The sequence below is a fragment of the Diceros bicornis genome, chromosome 4 (genome assembly GCF_020826845.1).
Source record: "Diceros bicornis minor isolate mBicDic1 chromosome 4, mDicBic1.mat.cur, whole genome shotgun sequence".
NCBI lineage: Eukaryota > Metazoa > Chordata > Mammalia > Perissodactyla > Rhinocerotidae > Diceros > Diceros bicornis.
In genome coordinates this window covers 69,543,839-69,563,791 of record NC_080743.1, presented here as the reverse complement: position 1 = coordinate 69,563,791, position 19,953 = coordinate 69,543,839, and the positions used below count along the sequence as shown (strand labels likewise).

The 19,953-nt window shown below is 41.3% G+C and overlaps 1 protein-coding gene across 2 annotated transcripts; it reads left to right on the top strand.

The window, feature by feature from the left end:
• The first annotated feature begins 8,755 nt into the window (after nt 1–8,755).
• CCDC190 (coiled-coil domain containing 190) lies at nt 8,756–16,360 on the top strand. 2 transcript variants are annotated; one of them, XM_058539709.1, is made up of 4 exons: nt 8,756–9,119; nt 10,253–10,451; nt 14,912–15,035; nt 15,326–16,360. In XM_058539709.1, exons 2-4 carry the CDS (start codon nt 10,256–10,258, stop codon nt 15,894–15,896), a joined length of 891 nt encoding a protein of 296 aa, XP_058395692.1. In that variant the 5' UTR covers nt 8,756–9,119; nt 10,253–10,255; the 3' UTR covers nt 15,897–16,360. The 2 variants fall into 2 exon arrangements, with proteins under 2 accessions (XP_058395692.1, XP_058395691.1); XM_058539708.1 differs by having other exon boundaries at nt 14,909–15,035.
• The last annotated feature ends 3,593 nt before the right edge of the window (nt 16,361–19,953 follow it).

Below are 19,953 nucleotides of genomic sequence, written 5' to 3'. Positions count from 1 at the left end.
TTTTCTCCTTAAAGACTAGACAGAAGCATTTCAAAACATTAGTAGGTTGATGAGATCACAGGTTTTTCTTCACTATTTTACCTATAATTTTCTCTATTTTCCAAATTTTATGCACTAAGCAGATCTTAATTTCATACTTGTCAAATATTAAACATTGTTGCAAAAATCTCTTTTATATCAATACTTATTTAATATCTTTCTAAGTTATACTGATTCCTATTTTCTACCTTTCTAAGTAGCTGGTGACAAAATTTAACTTTTCTTTGATGATTGGGGATGTTGGCAGTCATCATGTACATTGCTGTAAATGTAATTTTTCATGACATAATATCTGTAAGACATATGGAACATGAAATCTTCTATCACCCATGCCATAGAGCTTTGTTTCCATATGGAACTTCTAATTTCCACGTTAAAGCATTTTTCTTTTATTTCTCAAAGATGTATTATAGAAAGGTTTTAAACGATGGGGTGGCATACATTTCAATCTGGTGGTGTGAGGAGAGACCACAATAGAGAAATACATTAGGAGTTCATTATCATGGTTTAGGCATAAGGAGTCAAAAGGATGATGGCAGTCAGTGTTAAGGGAGAAATGGAAGCAATGGATACTCTAAGGAGTTGAGAGGATTTAGGAATGGATAACCAGGTCAAGGGAAAAAGAAGAATCAGCAATGGTGACAAGCCCAAGGAGCTGGAAAAATTAGAGTATTGACAACAGAAATGAGTAAATCAAATGGTGAACATGGTACGTGAAGATACATATCATGTTCCTGGAAATTTCATAATAGAGTAATAGGATATGCTTGGTCATTAAAATACTGTAACTCCCAGTAGTAAATATAGCAAACATTAAGATGACAGCAATTTTTAATTTAAAAATATACAAATTACTCATTTGTAAAAATTGGAGATAAAAATTAGGTAACACAGACCCAAAAGAAGGGGCTCCATAGGACTTCTTTAAAAGTCCCTGTCAGGGGTTGAATCCTGGCCCCCAAAACGATATGTTAAGTCCTAACCCCTGTACCAATGAAAGTTACCTTATTTAGAAATAGGGTCTTTGAGGATGTAATCAATTTAAGATGAGTTCATATTGACTTAGCATGGGCCCTAATCCAATATGACCGGTGTCCTTGTAAGACAAGAAGAGACACAAAAACAGACACAGAGGGAAGGCGGCCATGAGAAGACAGAGGCAGAGATTAAAATTCCGCAGCCACAAGTCAAGGAATGTCTGGAGCTACCGGAAGCTGGAAGATGCAAGGAAGAGTCCTCTTGTAGAGGCTTAGGAGAGAGCGTAGCCCTGTCAACACCTCAATCTCAGACTTCTAGCCTTCAGAACTGTAAGAGAACACATTTCTGTTGTTTTAAACCACCCAGTTTGTGGTACTTTGTTATGGCAGTCCTAGCAAACGAATACCATCCCTCTTCAGCACTCAGAGCAGAAGAGGAGAGGTAAATGTTTAGTTTTGTAGGTGGGGTGGATACTACAGGGCTATGTCACTATGGAGATCCCCGTACCGTGTAAAGTTACCCATTAAACAGATGGGGAGATTAGGAGTGTGTTAGTTCAATAACTCTGTGTACTTTTTCCTTGATAAGGGTGGCCCCTGCTGTTATCTGATCACTGGGCGATGAAGGCTGAAGCCTCATTACGAGAAATAGAGACCTTGTCCAGCCCGCTTTCCTGGCACATGCCATCCCCACTAGAGAAACACGTCCTGGGCACCTGATTGCACCCCTTTCCCTCTGGCAAAGGCTGCTGGTTTTCAGAAACATGAAAAGCTCACAAAATGTTCATTTCAGCATAAAATGGAAAGACAGAGGACAAGAAGCTCACAGATAAATCAAGAATGAGCCAGTTGAGGGAGCATGAAAAGGCGAAATGAGTCAACATACAAGTAATAGGAGAGAACCATGACAAGCAGGGATATACCCAAGGCTGTGGTTTACCCTGCTCAAAATACTAGTAAGACATTTGGCATTATTTTAAAAACACTCTTTTCAGTCTGATAAGAGAAGCACAAAAGTGCTCTTGGTTATTTATCTAATAGGAAAATTAAAAACTTGAGTGGCATAAGTTTTCAGGGGAGATTATTTAACTTGCTGACTATTTTTTTCTAATTAATCCTTCATTCAGCAAACATTTATTGAACCCTTATCGTGAGCCAGGCACTGTGCTACATGATGAAGATACCAAGGAGAATTTTTTTTTAAATCCCTGCTTTCAAGGAGTTTGCACACCAGTGGGAGAAATAGGCAAATAAATAATTAAAGGGTATTGAGGTTTTTAAAAATTGCAGTGTAATAATGGTTATTGTTGAAAGATCTAATAATGATGATGATATTAATAATAATAATGTCATGTACATATGCTTTACATGTCTTAAGGGAGCAGAAGAAAAGCGTGTCTAACCCCCTCTGGAGAGATAAGGTTGCCTGCTTGCCCTCTTGGCACACTCCTCTTCCTCCAAGGGACACAAAAGGCCAAGGTAGGGAGAATGGGACAAGCAGAGAGAGAAAACAAGTCTGTGCCTAGACCTAGAGCCTTGAGAATTCACGTTGTCTTTGGAGAAATGCAAACAGCACAGGGAAGACGTGGGAAATGAGGCAGGGGCCATATTTTGAAAATCTTTGTGTGAGCATCATTCTCTGAACCAGCTGATTTCAAACCGGTGTCCATAAATAGAGTGGAGGCATTTTGAATTCTATAAGAATGTATGTATGCATGTGGTTGTACTTTGTTCCAAATATAATCTAAAAACATTCATAATAACATATTCTGATGGATGAGCACCTTATAAGTGAGTACTGCCACGTGACTTTAGATTTTGCATTTGCATTTATAAGTTTGTACCAGTTAGTGCTTATTTGATGGTAGCCTGTCACATATTAAGAGTGGCAAACATTCAGTAACTCTTGTCTATCTGTCCCCGTGTAGTTGTATCTGTGGCAGAGACTACTGGTTGTCTACTAATATAAGTTTCTTCTTCTTCCAAAGTAATGAAACGCCAAAGACTTAGATGGGCACACAGCTGTCCGGAAAACAAAACTACATTGCCTAGACTCCCTTGAAGGTAGCTGTGGCCTTGCGACTAAGTTCAAACCAATGAATTGTAAACAGAAGTTATCTTGTATCCTTCAAAGCAAGGTGATTGTCCATATATGTCTGTAAAGTTGGGTTTGCCATTGTGTTGTTCAAATATCTCATGCCCTTACTGATTCTTAATTGCTCCTGTTAATTACTGACATGGGCAAATTAACATTTTCCACTGTGATTCTGGTTGCCTATTTCTTCTTATAGTTATTTCAATTTTCACTTTAAATACTTCAAGTCCATGTTTGGGGAGCAATATTAAAATATTTGGGTCATCTCAGTAATCATCATTGAATGAAGAAATTTCACATGATTTCCTTGTTTCCATTTGCATTTATATTTATGATCATTTTGGGTCAAGTAGTATTCCTTTTTTAAAAAAAAAATCCAGTCTGACAATTCTTTTAATTAGAGTATTCAGTCATTTACATGCATAATTACTGATATATTTGGACTTAAATTTCCATCTTACTTTGTACTTTTTGTTTTCCCCATCTTTCCCTCTCTCTTTTCAGACTCGTTATTTCTTGCCATTTCAATTCTTGTCCTCTACTGGTTTTTAAGACATACCTCTTATTTAATCCTTTTAGTAGTTACCCCAGAAATGATGACATGAATCTTAATTTATGGAAATATGTTAATTAATGTCTTTGCCCTTCTCTTGGGCAGTAAAAGAACCTCAGAATACTTAACTGTTCTATTCCTTTGAAAACGCTGTGATTTTTTACTGTGCATTAAAAAATTTTAGGTTGACTTTATTTTCTTGAAGATATTCCACTGTTTTCTGATCTCCATTATTACTGTTTAAAAGTCAGCTAAAAGTATAGTTGCCACTCTTTTGAACATAATAAATTTTCCTTTCAATCTGGCTGCCTCAAAAAAGATTTTTTAACTACTTGTTATGGAAAATTTAAAACATGTTCAAAATTAGAAAGAATCATCTAATAAACACTTTTGTGCCTATATCCCAGCTTCAACAATTATCAACATTTTGCCACTTTTGTGTAATCCATTCCCACATATACAGACACTTATACACTTGTTTTAATATTTTATTTTATTTTTTACTGGAGTGTTTCAGTGCAGATACAAAGTATATATCACATCTTTTCATCTGTAAACACTTCAGTATGTATCTCTAACTGGTGACAACTGTTAAGCACCATGCCATTATCACAACCGGTAAAATTAACAAGAACATTTTAATATCTTCTAATACCCATTCTCTGTTTAAATTCTCCACTTGTCCCAAAAGTGCTTTTTACAGTTGGTTTGTGGGAATCAGGATCTAAACAAGTCAACACATTGCTTTGGTCATTATTCCTCTTAAGACTATTTTATTACAAGTGGCCCTCCCTTGATTGCTTTCCCCTTGCTATTGATTTGTCAGAGAAACCTGATAATTCTCTGGAAAGACCCATATTCTGGATTTGGCTTTCTCAAGTTGTTGATTAATTTCTTCATAACTTGTGAATTGGCAATCAGACCTGGAAGTTTGATTAGATTCAGGTTAAATATATTTTAGGCAAGTATCCTTCGTCAGTGTATTCATGATGAATAAAATGTCTGGTTTTCCTTCTTTCAGTGACTCAGATGATGAGTATGTTCAAGTGGTGGCAGCTGACGCGACCATTGTGAGGTTTCCCTCAACTTTCCACCTAAGTTTTTAATACCACTGAGGACTGTTGCCTAGATCCATGACTTCATTAGAGGTTGAAAAATGATGATTTTCCTACTTCTATCATTCCTTCTGCATCTATCAGCTGCAAGTCTTCCAAAAATCTTTCTCTCATCTACTCTTTAATCACCCTGAAACTATAGTTTATACAGGAAAGACAGGATAGATGCTTGATTCTTTCCCTTTGTTAATTTTCAGGATAGTGAGTTGTATGGCCGTCTTTCTCTTAGCATAATCCTTTTGAGATTAATCCACGTTGTTTCATGCATTGGTCGTTCTTTTTATTGCTGAGTAGTTTTCTACTATATGAATGTACCACATTTTATTTATTAATCTACAATTTTATTGGACAGTTTATCCTTGCATGAGTAGATCATTACTCAACCAAAGACTCAAAGAGACCCCTCTGCAGATCTCTGGAACCTGCTCCCCTCATCCCTCTCTCTCTGTATTTAACTCCTATCTGGTACTCTGTTCTGTGAATTCCAGCCACCTTGGCCTGCTCAAACTCCATTCTCTGTATGCTCAACTCAGAGACAGTTGAGTTCTGTTTTGGTTCCCCCTTCCTGCACTGCAGCCTGAAAACTGCTTCCAGATACTAATTTGGGGCAATCATAGACCTCATCCTGTTCGTTTCTTATCTCAAAGAGATCACAAACTTGCCTTGCCTGTTTTCCAATGTCTGAAAACAGTTGTTTTATATATTTTGTTTAGTTTTCTAGTTTTGATTTTTTTTTTTTTTTTTTTTTTTTTGGTGAGGAAGGTTGGCCCTGAGCTAACATCTGTTGCCAATCTTCCTCTTTTTGCTTGAGGAATACTGGCCCTGTGCTAACATCTGTGCCAATCTTCCTCTACTTTGTACATGGGACGCCACCACAGCATGGCTTGATGAGTGGTGTGTAAGTTCGCGCCCAGGATCTGAACCTGTGAACCCTAGGGGCACTGAAATGGAGCACACAAACTTAACCACTACACCAGCAGGCCAGCCCTTAGTGGTTGCTTTAGAGTTTAGAGTATATAGTTTTAACATATTGCAGTCCTCTTCAACTGATTTTATACCGCTGTACATATAGTATAAGAACCTTATAACAGTATACTTCCATTTCTTCCCACTTGGACTTTGTACTATTGTTGCCATGCTTCTACTTCCCTATGTGCTATAAATCTCACAATACTTTATTACCTTTTGCTTTGAACAGTCAATTATATTTTAAAGAGATTGAAATAATAAGAGAAACCATCTTTATACCTACTTATGTAGTTACTATTTCCTGGGCTATTCATTTCTTTGTGTAGATCTGGATTTCCATCTGTTTCCTGCTGCTTTCCATCCATTCCTTCTGCTTTAACATTTCTTGAACTATTGCTGGAGAATTATTGATGCTTCTGTATGACTGAAAAATTCTTCAATTGGCCTTTGTTTTTGAAAGATATTTTTGTGGGGTGTAGAATTCTAGGTTAATTCTTTTTTTCTTTAGAACTTTAAAAATCTTGTTCCACTACCTTCTGGCATGCATTGCTGCTGACAGGGAGTTTGCTCTAATTCTTATCTGTGTTCCTCTATTTGTAACATGTCTTTTTTCTCTCTGGTTGTTTTTAAGATTATTTCTTTATTACTTTTTTTTATCAATTTTATTTTATATACCTCGGAGTAGTTTTATTCATGTTTCTTTTGCTTGAAATTCTTTGAGCTTCTTGGATCTGATTCTCTGCCCTGTTACTGCTAGCTGTCTTGGCCTTTCTGGACTTCTAGCTCTGTCTCCTCAAGTCAGGGAATCCACTGCCTGGCTGCCTCCTCCCTGTGATGTGGCCTGGAAACTCTTTCCAGGCAGTATGTTGTGGCAATGATAGGGCTCCCCTGGTTTGTTTCCACTCTCTCAGGGACCACCATCCTATCTGCCTGATGTCCAATGTCAAAAAAAAGAATACTATTTCATACATTTTGCCTGATTTTTCAAATTATTTGATACAGAAGAGTAAATCTAGTTCCTATTGCTCCATATTTGCTAGAAACCAGGAAGTAACTTTTATTGAACATCTACAATGCACCAAACACTTTACATTCATTCTTTCATTCAATTCTATCAGAAGTCCTATATGAAGATACTATTAACCCTTTTTACAGATGAGGAAGTGAGGGGACATGACATGATTAATGAATAAAGTTGTACATCCTATTAAATGACAAAATAATTATTTGATCTCAGATGTGTTTGACTACAAAAGGATGCCACTTCCTTATAAAACAGAGAGATATAAACGTATATGAACGTGAATAAATAATGTCCATTCTGTAAAATTCATTTTAATCATCACCAGTTTAATAAGCAGTTTAAACTTCCTCTTTCCCCAGTGGTGATAGCAGGGACATCATCTGGGAATGACACTTTTTACACTTCCGATCACTATCTTTGTTGATTTTTCTTTCTTGTCCCTTAATGATATCATCGGCAGTTTCTACATATTTCTGACCACTTTGGTTATCAAAAATTTCCAGTATGCTTTGAGGCTCCAATCTCATAGACAATTTAAACCCTTTCCTCTCTGGACTTGGAGGAGGGAAGGAAGATGATATGCTCTATCATTCTTCCCTCTCCAACCCCTTGCAGCAGAATGGGGAACATGGTCTTGTTTTGTATACCTCCTCTCGCTTGTCTTTTCACTACTTAACCCCGCCAAGGTTGTGGGATAGAAGGGGAATAGAAGATGCAGAGCTCTTCCTACATACCTGCTGCTTTGGTGGTGCTGAGGCATTAGTTCTTGTTCCGTGTGCTTCTACTGTCCTCTGCTCTTAAGACGTGTTGTTTTCATGAAAAAGTTCACCTTCAATCAGATCCCCTCTGGCCCTGCCTGTGGTTCTATGCCCACTCTGGGTAAAGTATTACCTTATTTGACCTAGAGTCTTCCAGAGGCAATGCCATGGTTTCTGTTCCCTTATATAAGCCCTATGCTCCTTCACAAGGAGCCAGGAAACTGCTGAGGTCTTCTTGGGCACTCTCAAAGGGCCAAGGGGAACTAGGATGAGTTTGGCCACCATTCCCTTCCCAGGCCCACCACACTAAAGCTCATTCTTGCCCTTCATTTATTTATGCAAGCCTCTCCTTTTCAGCTCTCTCTCAAGATAACATGCAGTAACCAAGCTTTTCTAAGAAATCCCTCACTCATCAGCTCTGGTGGCAACAAAGGGTTGGAGCGGGGCTGTTCTGTGGTTCTGTAGTTCATCAAGTCTCCAGCTGGGGAGTGAGGTGCCAGTCTCTCCTTGTGTAGGCATCCCATTCTCTCTGATGATTTTCTTGGAACCCCACCTCATTCATTTAAATTCTAGAGGTGAGAGAATTACCTCATGGGAAGGGATGGGAAAGGAACTACCTCCCACTGAGAGAATAATGGCTTTCTCTCTCCGTCTCCCCAGTAAGCTCCTTATTACAGCTTGTTTGCTAGGTGATGGCTGTGGGTATTGGGGCCTGTTTAGCTACCTCTCAGTAAGCTCTGAGGGCATCAAGAGGTCCCTGTGTTGGCAGTTCTCTTTGGACTGTGGCACATCAGTGCCTCTTGTTTTCAGATGAAGCCCCAAGGCAACAGTGCAAATCCCACTTAATATCTTAGTCTATAACCAATAGTTCAACTGGCCTTCTACTGCAGCTGTCCAAAATATGATCACAAAAGTTGATTTAAATTTCACTTTTCCTAATTCTGTTGTCACAACTTGAAAACCTTAATAAGCACCGAAGGACACAAAACATGGATAGAAGCCTGGGAAAAGTCAGTACGATGTGCAATAATGCAAAATAAACCAATTAACTTCTCTCCTGCACAAAATGTGCACAACCTGATGAAAAAACAGGGTGCCTTCTTTTGGGGCCTGACCTGGTTTCTAAGAAGCAGAAATGAGCTTGTGGGGGGGGGGGGAGGAGGGGCAGGAAATAAGGCAAAAGAGGAAGGAAAAAAGGAGAAGGGTGTGGGGAGGGAAAGGGAGAGAGAGCGAGACTGAGAACACAGTAAGACACTCCTTGCTTTCATTCTCGGCTCCATGGACACGGCCCAGAAGGAGCACTGTGGGCTCTTCTAGGGGAGGGCTGGAGGCTGGCAGGCTTCCTTAACTCACAGAGCTATTTAGAGCTCTGGGATTGGTGCCCATGCCCAGGGAGTTAGCATTCCTAAGGAAGGGAGGTGGCATGGAAGAAAGCTTTCAAGTGGATTCAATATTCTCCCCTGGGGCCCTCTGCAAAAGTCCCTCCCCCTCCCTCCCCCACAACACCAAACTCCTGAGTTTACTGAAGACTCAGCCTGACAGCAAAAGAAACAAGAAGTATTCTCATGGGGAGAACCCTGGATTTGTAGGTAAGTGCTACACATCCTGTTTTTTAACAAAAGTTTAGTCTACACCTTAGACTATCAAGCAAGCTGTCTTAAAACTTCTTTCCTGTGTCTTGACCTTAACTTCCCTTTTAATGCTGAGCTTTTTCCTGTATTATTATCACCAAAGCCTTATTGATAACAATCCATTCATATCCCGGGCACATGTTATACTCTTAACTCTGAATTAAGTATTGTGAAGGACTCAAAGAAGAGGAAAGATTTGTCCCTGCCCATTAGTGCTGTAGAGCTCAGAGGAGGAGGAAGTTAGTGTGGGCTTGGTCATCAGGGTACGAGAAACATGGAGAGGATCAAAGTTCTGAGAAGATGGGTGAGGCAGGAAGAGGAGCTTATGTCTGATCCAAGCGGTTTCACCAGTGCTGCCTGGATACTTGTTTTGGAGGCCGGTACTATTTTGTGATCAGTAGATCCCACCACTCTTCCCACTTTTTGGAATATTGATGTTCAGATGTAGCATGCATTATTAGACTCCACGGTCACAAATCTGAAAGCCTCTTGAGAGCTGGGACTGTGTTTCATTCACCAGTACCCTCAGCTCTTAGCATAGCACCTCGCACGTGGTAGGAATACAGGCTGTATGGACCCATGCATATGTGAATGAATGAACTTAAGAGGTCCTGGAACGGCTCTGCCCCAAGTCCCCAAATCCTCTCCAGACCTCTGAGCAGGCTTTTTGCGAGCTTTTACAGAGTAGCAGAAGGGACTTCCCTTATTGGGTGAATAATGTCTTATATGTGTAAAGTGTTTCTATTTTTTGTTTCCACCAAGAGTTGTTCGTACACCTTTCACTTGATCTTTGCAGTAATCTGATTGTGGGCTATGTAGGGAGCCTATCATCTATCACTATTTTATTGGCAAGGAAACTGAGGCTCAGAGGAAGACTTTACCCTCAATCCTTCCGTGTCACTCTGGAAACTCATTCTACTATAGGGCAAAATTTCCCAATAGTGTGACTTCATCTGACCAGGCAGCTGTGGATTCAGAAATACACAGGATTCAAACTCTGGTCTCTGATTAAAAGCCAGGGGTCAGGGTCCCAGTCTTGCTTTATCAGGTTAGTTGTGGTGCCTGGGGGAATCTTGTTTTATTGTCTCTAGAGCATGAAGAGGATGGAGAGGCACACGGTCAGGGGGCCACTGTACACGCACTTTGACTTGGAGAGGAGGAGCACCAAGCAGGCTGAAGCCAGACTCCGCCAAAGACTGCAGAGACTAGAGGCTATCTGCCTGTACCATCTGAAGGTGCTGACGCGGGAGCAGAGACAGCTCCAAAAAGAACTGCTGAGGTTGCAGCAAGGTAGGGCTTCCAGTCCTGGGGAGAGGCAGAGCAGGGCAGCCAGCCATCACTGGGCTGAGGTGAGAATAACACCCTCACCTCATGCCAGGGGCCCTTTCAGAGACCCAGAAACCAAAGATACCAAGGAAGCAAGAACTTCTGATTTCAACCTGGATTTTAGGCTGCCCACCCTTCCATGCCCCTCCCTCCCTCAATTACACAGCTCCCTGGAGCAGCCCACGTGCAAACCTTCTTGAGCTAACGCCGCTCAGCTTCCAGTCGCTCCAGTCTTTCAAATTAGCCCTCTCTTGCCTAAATCCTTAGTTTTCTTTCTTATTTCATTTTTCATTCTGCTTTGCTTTCACTATATCTGGGTTGATTTGATTTCATCCCTTTTTTATGCCTGGTCAACTATTCATTGAGCGACTGTTACCATGCAAGTCATCTTAAGTAGAGGAAGTAAAAAAAAAGTTCCCTGGGATTAGTGAACAGAGGGCAGTATATAATGATAGCTGACCTCTATAGGGCTGAGCAAGGAGCTCTTGGCAATTTTCAACACACCCATCGGAGATTCAGGCCCTACACTCCTTGTATTCTAAAGTGTCTTCACACTAGAATCTGCAGATTTTGCTTAGATTAGAAAATTTCATGCAGGCAGTTGTAGTGCACTGGTACTGTGTTTTCTTTGTCTTCTTAAGCCAGAGGGCAAATATTTCTGTCATTTCTCCAAAGAGGCATTTTTGCCTGTAAGTCATGTGCTTATATTCTTTATAATAATTCCCTCCCATAAAGACCTCCTGTCCCCTAGGAATAACACTTTCCATACATCACCTAGAAGGTTATCCAGTTAACATAGACTACATCATTAAATAGTTATAACAAGAATAACATTACTAGCTTCAAAAACTAGTTTCGAGTTAGTAGCCACTGATCATCACAGAAGGAAGGGCTACACAATGGTGTCCAGAATCTCAGACCTTCCAAAGCTGTCTATACCATTCAGTAAAAAGAGTTAAAATATAGTGGCTAGGAGCACAGACTCTGGACCCAGATTATCTGGGTTGAAATCCTGACTCTGTCACTTACTAGCTGTGAGGCCTTGGGCAGATTTCTGGACCTGTCTGTGCCTCAGTTTCCTCAGATGTAAAATGGAAATGATATTACCTACCTCATGAAATTATTTGAGGGTTCAGTAAACACTTGGAATAGTACCAAAACACAAAGTGAATGCTATATAAGAGTTTATTCTTCTCCATCAATCAAAGATTGTTACAGAATTGAAATTCTACTGTTTTGTTGAAAATTGCCATAGTTGTACCGTTTGTAGAAACTAGTTATCCTTTGTTCATCTTTAAAATAATTAGATTTTAATATTACTTCAAAATTCAGCATAGAATAGATACATCTCAGCTCTTCAAAACTACAGTCTCTTCTTACTTAAGGCAGGTTCCAGAACTCAAGAGCTCTGAAAATGATGTAGCGCATTCAAGAGGAGAGCCAGGGGTCATGACTCAATGTGAAATCTTTTAGCTCTACACAGCTAATATATGGACACAAGAGCCAAGAGTAATGTCCAAATGTCTGGCCTGGGAATTATTTCTGACCTCCAGCTTTGGGTTTGAAAGATGACTCTGAGCAAGTAACTGAACTTCTCTGCTTTCAATTTCCCTGTCTGTAATAAGTGGCTCAACCGAACTAGAATGAGAGCTCACATCCTGGAAAAGGATCTTAGAAGCCAATTGGTTGATTCCCACTTCAATTCTCAAAAAGAACATTGAAGACCAGATACCTGCTCTCAGGAGGATGAGCAAAAGGCCAGGCCCTAGGTAGGTGGCTGTCCTTGCTCAGTAGAGAGTTTGCTTCAGTGACAGGTGGTGTGGAAAAAGTCTGGACCAGGATGCAGAAGACTTTGATTCAGGGGCCTCTGTCTCCATGTCCTTTGGAAAGTCATATCCTATGTGAGCTTCAGACTTCTTCACAGTAAAATTAGGGGAAAGGGAAGGAAATAATATGTATGAAGTCTCAGTATTTATCAGGCACTGTACGAGGTGATGTTTTTCCACGATTCATTTAACAAAATTATTATCGAGCTTCAACTACATACCATTTGGTGGATTGTTTAAAATACATATTCCCAGTCCTCATCTGTAGAGATTTGGATCAGTAGGTTAGGAATTAGACTCAAAATCCACATTTTTAACTGAGGTGATACTAAGGCAGATTATTCTGGAACAGGTGTTTTGTGGACCAGACTTTACAAAACACTATTACAGCGACTCAGATAAATGCAGGAATGCAAATATGAAAAAAATGATCTGTGCCCTCAAGATGCTCGCGTTTAAATTAGAAGGTAGCTGTGCTTGCAAAAAATTATGATAGAAAATGCTAATTGCTAAATTAATTAGAGTTATTTACAAAGTAGGCCAGGAGCATAGGAAGGTTCCTATGTCTATAAAAGGCCCTCAGGTAAGATTTCCTGAAAGAGGCAGTGTGTAGGCAAGATCTTAGAGGAGGAGGAGAATGGAGGGGGGCAGTTTGTCATGACGACATGTGGAATGAGGCTACTCCTGGCAGAAGGAACAGCATGTACAAAGGTGCATGCCTGAGCATGACTCACTACAAATAACTCAATACTGCAGGAGTGTAAGGGGTGAGGAGAAGGTGCAGGTGCCAGGTTTAAAGGGAAAGCAATGTAGGCATTGTATCCAATCATGAACAGCTTCATAGGTCTTGCAAAAGAGTTTGGATTTCACCCTATAGTGTTTGGGAGTGGAGACATTACATGTTCCAATGTTAGAAGGATTACTCTGGCTGCAACGTGTAAGGTAGACCTGATAGGAGAATTCCAAAGTTCAAGCCACAGTTTGAAGGCCTAAACTAGGGCATTGTCCAGGTGAAGAAAAGGAGTATCTTAAGATATTTAGAAAACTGAACTGTATCTTGAGTGGACTAGCATCTTGAGATATTACAGAAAGTGGAGTTGTCAGAGCTTTATGATTAATTACATGTCCAAGGGTAAAGAAAACCAGAGTCACGAGTATATTGCCCGGCACAAAGTAGGCACCCAAACATACTTGTTAAATTGGATAACTGGATGGATACAGGTACCACGCCCTCACAGAGGGAACACTGGAGAAAGACCAAGTTTCAGAGAAAGGATATGCTCATTTCTGAACTTGTTGGCTCTGCGGGTCAAAATGCAGAAGAGTGACCTGGCTAGGAGAAGCAGCTCAAAATCTCTTAGTTTTAGGGAATTGATGAAGTTCTTAAATAGAAAAGACCTAAAGACACACACACACACATACACACACACACTTACATATACACACACACTCAAGGACACAACAGAGGAGGAGAGGCCCACAAAGGACCCTTTCTTATCTTGACTACCTCACAAAGAAGAAATTGGATGAAAGAATATTAGGAGTTTAATGTGAATTCTAGGCCCCTTATCTAGTCATATTCCCTCTGCCCGGTGCCTACTAACTCCAGTGTGGATTGAAGGAACTCACTCCCATTAGTGCAAGACTAGTGTAAGGTTTTCAACCCCAAGTCCCCAACTCATGGGATGACTTGAAAACTAACTGGGTACTCTACAGCAGCAATGACTACAAGATGCTGAAACATTAGCTCAGAGAGTAAAAAATCCACTTAATCATGACTAGTAGTTGCAACTCATGGCTCAGGTAGGTAGAAGGTCACATAATGGAGGTAAATGAAACAATAGGGCCACCATCTCTAGGTATCGCTCATACCCAATTATTTTGTTTTGAAAACACCAGGCTTGCCAAAGAAAACATTCAAACAAAACCTCCATGGGCCTAGCCAGTTTAAACTTCTGATCTCAGTGTTTCTAAATCCTCATTAACATGTTCTAGGTAAACATTGGGGAACTGCTTTAAGTTTTTCTGTTTTCACCCATCACGCCAGATCCACCTAATGTGAAATGTGATCCAAGGGTATTCATATACTGGTTCTCCGCCCAAAGAACCAGTTTCCAGTTTCCAGTTTCCAGCAATCTTTTCCTTCTTCTCTTACTCTATTAGTTTTTCAGGGCTGCTATAACAAAGTACCACAGACTGGGTGGCTTAAACGACAGAAGTGTATTGTTTCACAGCTCTAGAGACTGGAAGTCCAAAATCAAGGTATTGGCAAGGTTGGTTCCTTCTGAGGGCTGTGAGGAAAGGATCTGATCCAGGCCTCTCTCTTGGGCTTGTAGATGACTGTCTTCTCCCTATGTCTCTTCACATCATCTTCCCTCTGTCTGTGCCCCTGTGTCCAAATTTCTCTCTCTTAGAAAGACATCAACCATATTGGATTAGGGCTCATCCTAATAACTTCGTCTTAACTTAATTATCTCTATAAAGGCCCTATCTCCAAATAAGGTCATCTTCTGAGGTACTAGGGGTTAGGACTTCAACATATGACATTTAGGGAAGACAAAATTTAACCCATAACACTTATTTATTAACTCAAAGCAGATATCATCAAGAAAAAGTTCTCCTCTTATCTTGGGAATGGAATTCAGAAAAGACTAGAAGATGTTCTCGTGTTCTCACCACAGAGAGGGCAGAAGCACAGAGTTCCACAGGCTAATAAAGCTAGGTAAGAAAATGCTTGCTAAACTCATGGATATGGCATTGAATCCCTCTTCCCAATTGGCTTCTTCAAATCATCCTCTCCCTGAGGAAATGCTGCCTTCTCCTTCTTAAGCACAGAGACATTTCCTTCACATCATCACCACCCATTCTCACCCTTCACCCCGTCTCACCCACGTTATTACCTCAGATGATACCACACTGAAGGGTGCCATGGCCTAATAACCTGAAAATTCAAAATATGAGCCTCTTCATTGGTTTTCAGAGATCTTTCTTCTTTTTTACTTCCCTTCCCAGAGCACCGGCAACCAATATGGACCAAAAAATATACAAAACCAAGTCCCAGATGCCTCCTTTCCTTCACACTGGCCTCAAGGACCCCATGAGAAGCAAAAATCAATCACTGACTCAAAATGACAGAACTTCCCACTTCACAGAAGACAAGTCACAAGCCCAAGAGAAAGATTCTATAAACCCGCCGAAGAGCAAAGCCTCCAACGAGGGCATCTCTACTCTGTGTCAAGATCAAGAAGCCTCCACCCACACCCTAGACCAAGGCCCTGGTTCCTGCCCAGCTGGTGATAGCAGAATGGCACATGTTGATGAGACCAGATCAAAAGATGCCAACCAAAAGCCAGACCACAATGCTGGAAACCAGATTCCCCCGAATCCCATGGAATGTGCAGCAGACTTCAAAGGCGAGTCCACAGCATCAACCTACTTAGAGTTGTTTGCAAAGGCCAGAAATGCCCACTACCTCAGGCACAGGGTCCCTCCTGAGTCTGAGAGATTGCTTAGCATTGGAGAGATATTCGGGCACAAGGAATCCTTATGTCCAGAGCAGGAAAGGGGTGTGAGAACAGGGTGACCATCTAAGTTACTTCCTCTCTAACCATCTAATAAACCTCACAATCACTATAGAAATGTGCTCCTCAAGTAACTGTAGTAAGCAATGCAAATATATATAAGTCAATGTTGTTATAAACCCTCAGGTTTTTTTCTTTTACTGGCATATAATCTTTCACTTAATGAGCAATGCTGGTATATAAAAAATGAGGGGAGAGAGGAATCTTCTGAAAAGATTTTAAGCAATGCACATGTGTTGCTAATATCATCAAAAATGTAAATCTACATTGATGACTAGACTTCCTGCGAGAGAAAATGTTAAGCGTCCACCTTTCCTCGTATGAGGTTCTTATGCTGCCACCTGCTGGCAGAATGGCATAGTTCTTCTGTTTGTTTTAGTTTCACACATTAACGGTGAGAATGGGAACTCAATTGAAAATATGTACTGTAATATGGTTTATAAATAAAACCTTCTCTCCTGCCATAGCTCTAGGCTCTTTTTTTGAATCCCTTTCCTTACTTCTTTCAATGCCAGTTAATTCCATTTTAGTTTCCTCATTCCCACTTTCAACCTGATCCTATCAAATTTTTGTATCCTAGTGAAAGAATAACTAACAATTTACAAGAAATGTGCTCCCTCTAACATTTTCTTCCAAGAAGCAAAGCATCGGGGGAAGGCAGGCCAGGGGCGACAGAACGGATTCATGAATACTTATTTACACTAGTCACCAGTGGGCCAGCAGGAATAGGGACGCGCAGTTGAGAGAACCTCCTCTGTAAACTGCCCAAGCCCTTTATTCTATGTTCTTTCTCCTTGCCTGCTACTTAAACCCTGTCTGTCTCCATCACAATCACTCTCCAAGGGTGAGTTCTCAAAATGACTTAGCCCACTTCTAAATGGGTCTTTTCTCTGTGCTCGCCATAACTGGAGGACTGGGCCACCACCAGGGCAGCAGGGAGCGTGGCCTCAGCCTAGGCCTCTGCTCCACTTGGTTAAACCCCCCAATTCCAAGTACACCTCAGTCGGGTGAACCTGAGAAATAAACATCCTGCATGTTCCTTCTTCTTATCATGCTTGTATCTTATATATACTGGAAGGGCCAGATCTGTATGTATTTCTTTTCTTTTTTTTTTTTTTTGTGAAGAAGATCATCCCTGAGCTAAGATCCAATGCCAATCCTCCTGTTTTTTTTGCTGAGGAAGACTGGTCCTGCGCTAACATCCGTGCCCATCTTCCTCTACTTTATATGGGACGCCGCCACAGCATGGCTTGCCAAGCGGTGCGTCGGTGCGCGACCAGGATCCAAACCGGCGAACCCCGGGCCACCGCAGCGGAGCGCGTGCACTTAACCGCTTGTGCCACCCGGCTGGCCCCTGTCTGTACTTCTAACTCCAATATTTTATACATTCTATTTCAAATGACATTTCATGCATTGCCACAGAACTGTGCGTTGACAAATCTTCTAACCACTTAGATTTTATATGCTTATCGTTTAGTCTAATACGTTTTCCTTCCTCAGTACAGTAGAGACAACACTTTTCTTGGTATAACTCAACACAACCAAAGGGAAAGCTACTGCACGGGACCTTGCTTGGCCTAACTCGTTAAATTCTAAAGAAAGTTTAAATCCCTAATCTTCACAAAGCCTACTGAGCTCTGGGCGGCTTGCACCCAATCAGCTTAAAGTCATTCATTCATACCAGTGGTCTCAACTTGGGATAAATCTGTTCCCCACAAGATGTTTGGCAATGTCCAGAGACATTTTTGATTGTCACACCCAAGTGAGAGGGTTAAAAGACCCTGACCTATATACCGTTGCATTAAATCTTCGCAAAACACTCTGAGGTAGGAAATCAGCGAGATAATTGCCCCCATTTTACAGAAAAGAAAATTGAGGCTCACGATAAGCAAAGTGACACTCTCCATACCCAACAGTGAATGAGGAACAAAGGCCAGGATACTGCTTTCCTGTATTATCCTTCTCTCTCAAAGAGGGTGGGGGGATGACAGCATGTCCAATGGCGTATGCCCTCATTTTCAGTTATGAAATACTTTTCAACCCTACAAATAAAAATCTTTAACACAAAAATTAGAAAGAAGTCGCAAAAAGGAAAAATTCATACTTCAGTTTGGGGGACCATGGCACTTTTTACTATGTTCATTCATTTGTTCAGAGATGTATTGAGGAGACCCAATGTCCTCTCCATTTACTCCCCCATGAGGAAAAGGGGGCTTTCACCCTGTTACCTGAACCCATCCAAGGGTAGGGAATCCACTTTTCACCTGGAGACAAAGGCAACTGGAAACTCTCAGAGGTGGTGACTCAGCCTCTCACTCAGGGTCCAAAGGTTCTGGAGACTGCTGAGGGAGATGCTGGAGGTTCCCACAATCCTCAGTGTGGGGGATGAGACTGAGTAAATTGCTACCAGTAACGCTGGATGGACCAGCCCCTCTGAGGGTGAAACAGCCCTGACAGCAGAGCAGAGGGACTCGTACTTGGGGAAATGCTTTGGCCCCACACCAAGAGCACTGGGGCAGTGGAAGCCTAGGTCCAGTTCAAACAGAAGTCAACAGCCCCACCTCACCAACGACATCCAGAGTAGCAAGGAACTGCTGCAGAAAAAAGGGAAGCCAGAGGAGTGTGAACTGCTGCATGAGCCAACTCCTTCCCTCACCCCATTCCCACCCGGCAGCAGGCATTTGGACGTTGAGGGCAGAAGGAGGGAGGGAGGGGAGGCCTCCCTCCCTCGCTCTTCTGCCTGAGGCAAGTTGTGGTAGTACAGTAGCTCCACTGGGGTGGGGGAGGAGGACTTTAAACCAGACAAGGACCGTAATTAATAATACCCAAATGTGATGAAAGAATATCTACCAGAAATAAAACTTTTAAAACAGAAGTGACTGGCAGTTATTGGATCAGACTGAGATAATATTAAGCAAAGTTAGTGGCACTTATCGGGGGAAAAAGATATCCATCCCTTGTGTATACCTCATCAAGTTGAGATTCCTCAATCTAATCTATATGGTGAGGTGCCGTGCTAAGAAACATTTACCATAAAGAGCACAGGTATTTATTACTTGGTCCTCACCTCAAATGTGGCTTGGGACGTGGCCCACTTGAGATTTACAGGAGAAAAAGTTTTACCTAATTAGATGTAATATGAACTATACCCCAATTTTCCCATCTTCCCACCACTGTTGTTGTGAATGTGTTGCTGCTCCGTGTCCTAATAGGAGGCACCAATCAATTAGAAAATGTCAATGAAATTTAATGTACAGTCATGTGTCTCTTAGCGACCAGGATATGTTCTGAGAAATGCATTGTTAGGCAATTTCGCCATTGTGCAAACATCATAGAGCGTACTCACACAAACCTAGATGGTATAGCCTACTACACACTTAGGCTATATGGTACTAATCTTTTGGGGTCACCGGAGTATATGCAGTCCATCATTGATCAAAACATCATTATGCAGCACATGACTGTAATTAGTTAAATTATTTTGAACAGCTCAAGTTTAATTCCATTCACGTTGTACCATGAAACTGGGCAATGAAGAAACCTTCCCAGTAAAAGGAAAACACATACAAATATACACATCAAGACTCCAAATACACTCAACACATGTTGCTTGGAATCAAACCGGATACTAGCATGGACCCTCTCAGCTCAAAATTATTATTAATAAAACGTTATATCAAAAGCATGTGATAGGGCCGGCCCTGTGGCTTAGTGGTTAAGTGCGCACACTCTGCTACTGGCGGCCTGGGTTTGGATCCCTGGCGCGCACCAACGCACCGCTTCTCCGGCCATGCTGAGGCCGCATCCCACATACAGCAACTAGAAGAATGTGCAACTATGACATACAACTATCTACTGGGGCTTTGGGGAAAAAAGGAGGAGGTTTGGCAATAGATGTTAGCTCAGGGCTGGTCTTCCTCAGCAAAAAGAGGAGGATTGGCATGGATGTTAGCTCAGGGCTGATCTTCCTCAAAAAAAGAAAAAAAACAGCATGTGATAATGAGAAAATGTATGCAAGCTGTAAATAAAGATATTTAATTATGTAATTCACTACTGGGA

Coding starts and splice junctions, on each gene's coding strand:
- CCDC190 (XM_058539708.1), top strand. CDS start 10,256: ATGAAGAGGATGGAGAGGCACACGGTCAGGGGGCCACTGTACACGCAC. Junction 10,452..14,908: donor ACTGCTGAGGTTGCAGCAAG/GTAGGGCTTCCA, acceptor ATTAACTCAAAG/CAGATATCATCAAGAAAAAG. Junction 15,036..15,325: donor CCACAGGCTAATAAAGCTAG/GTAAGAAAATGC, acceptor TTCCCTTCCCAG/AGCACCGGCAACCAATATGG.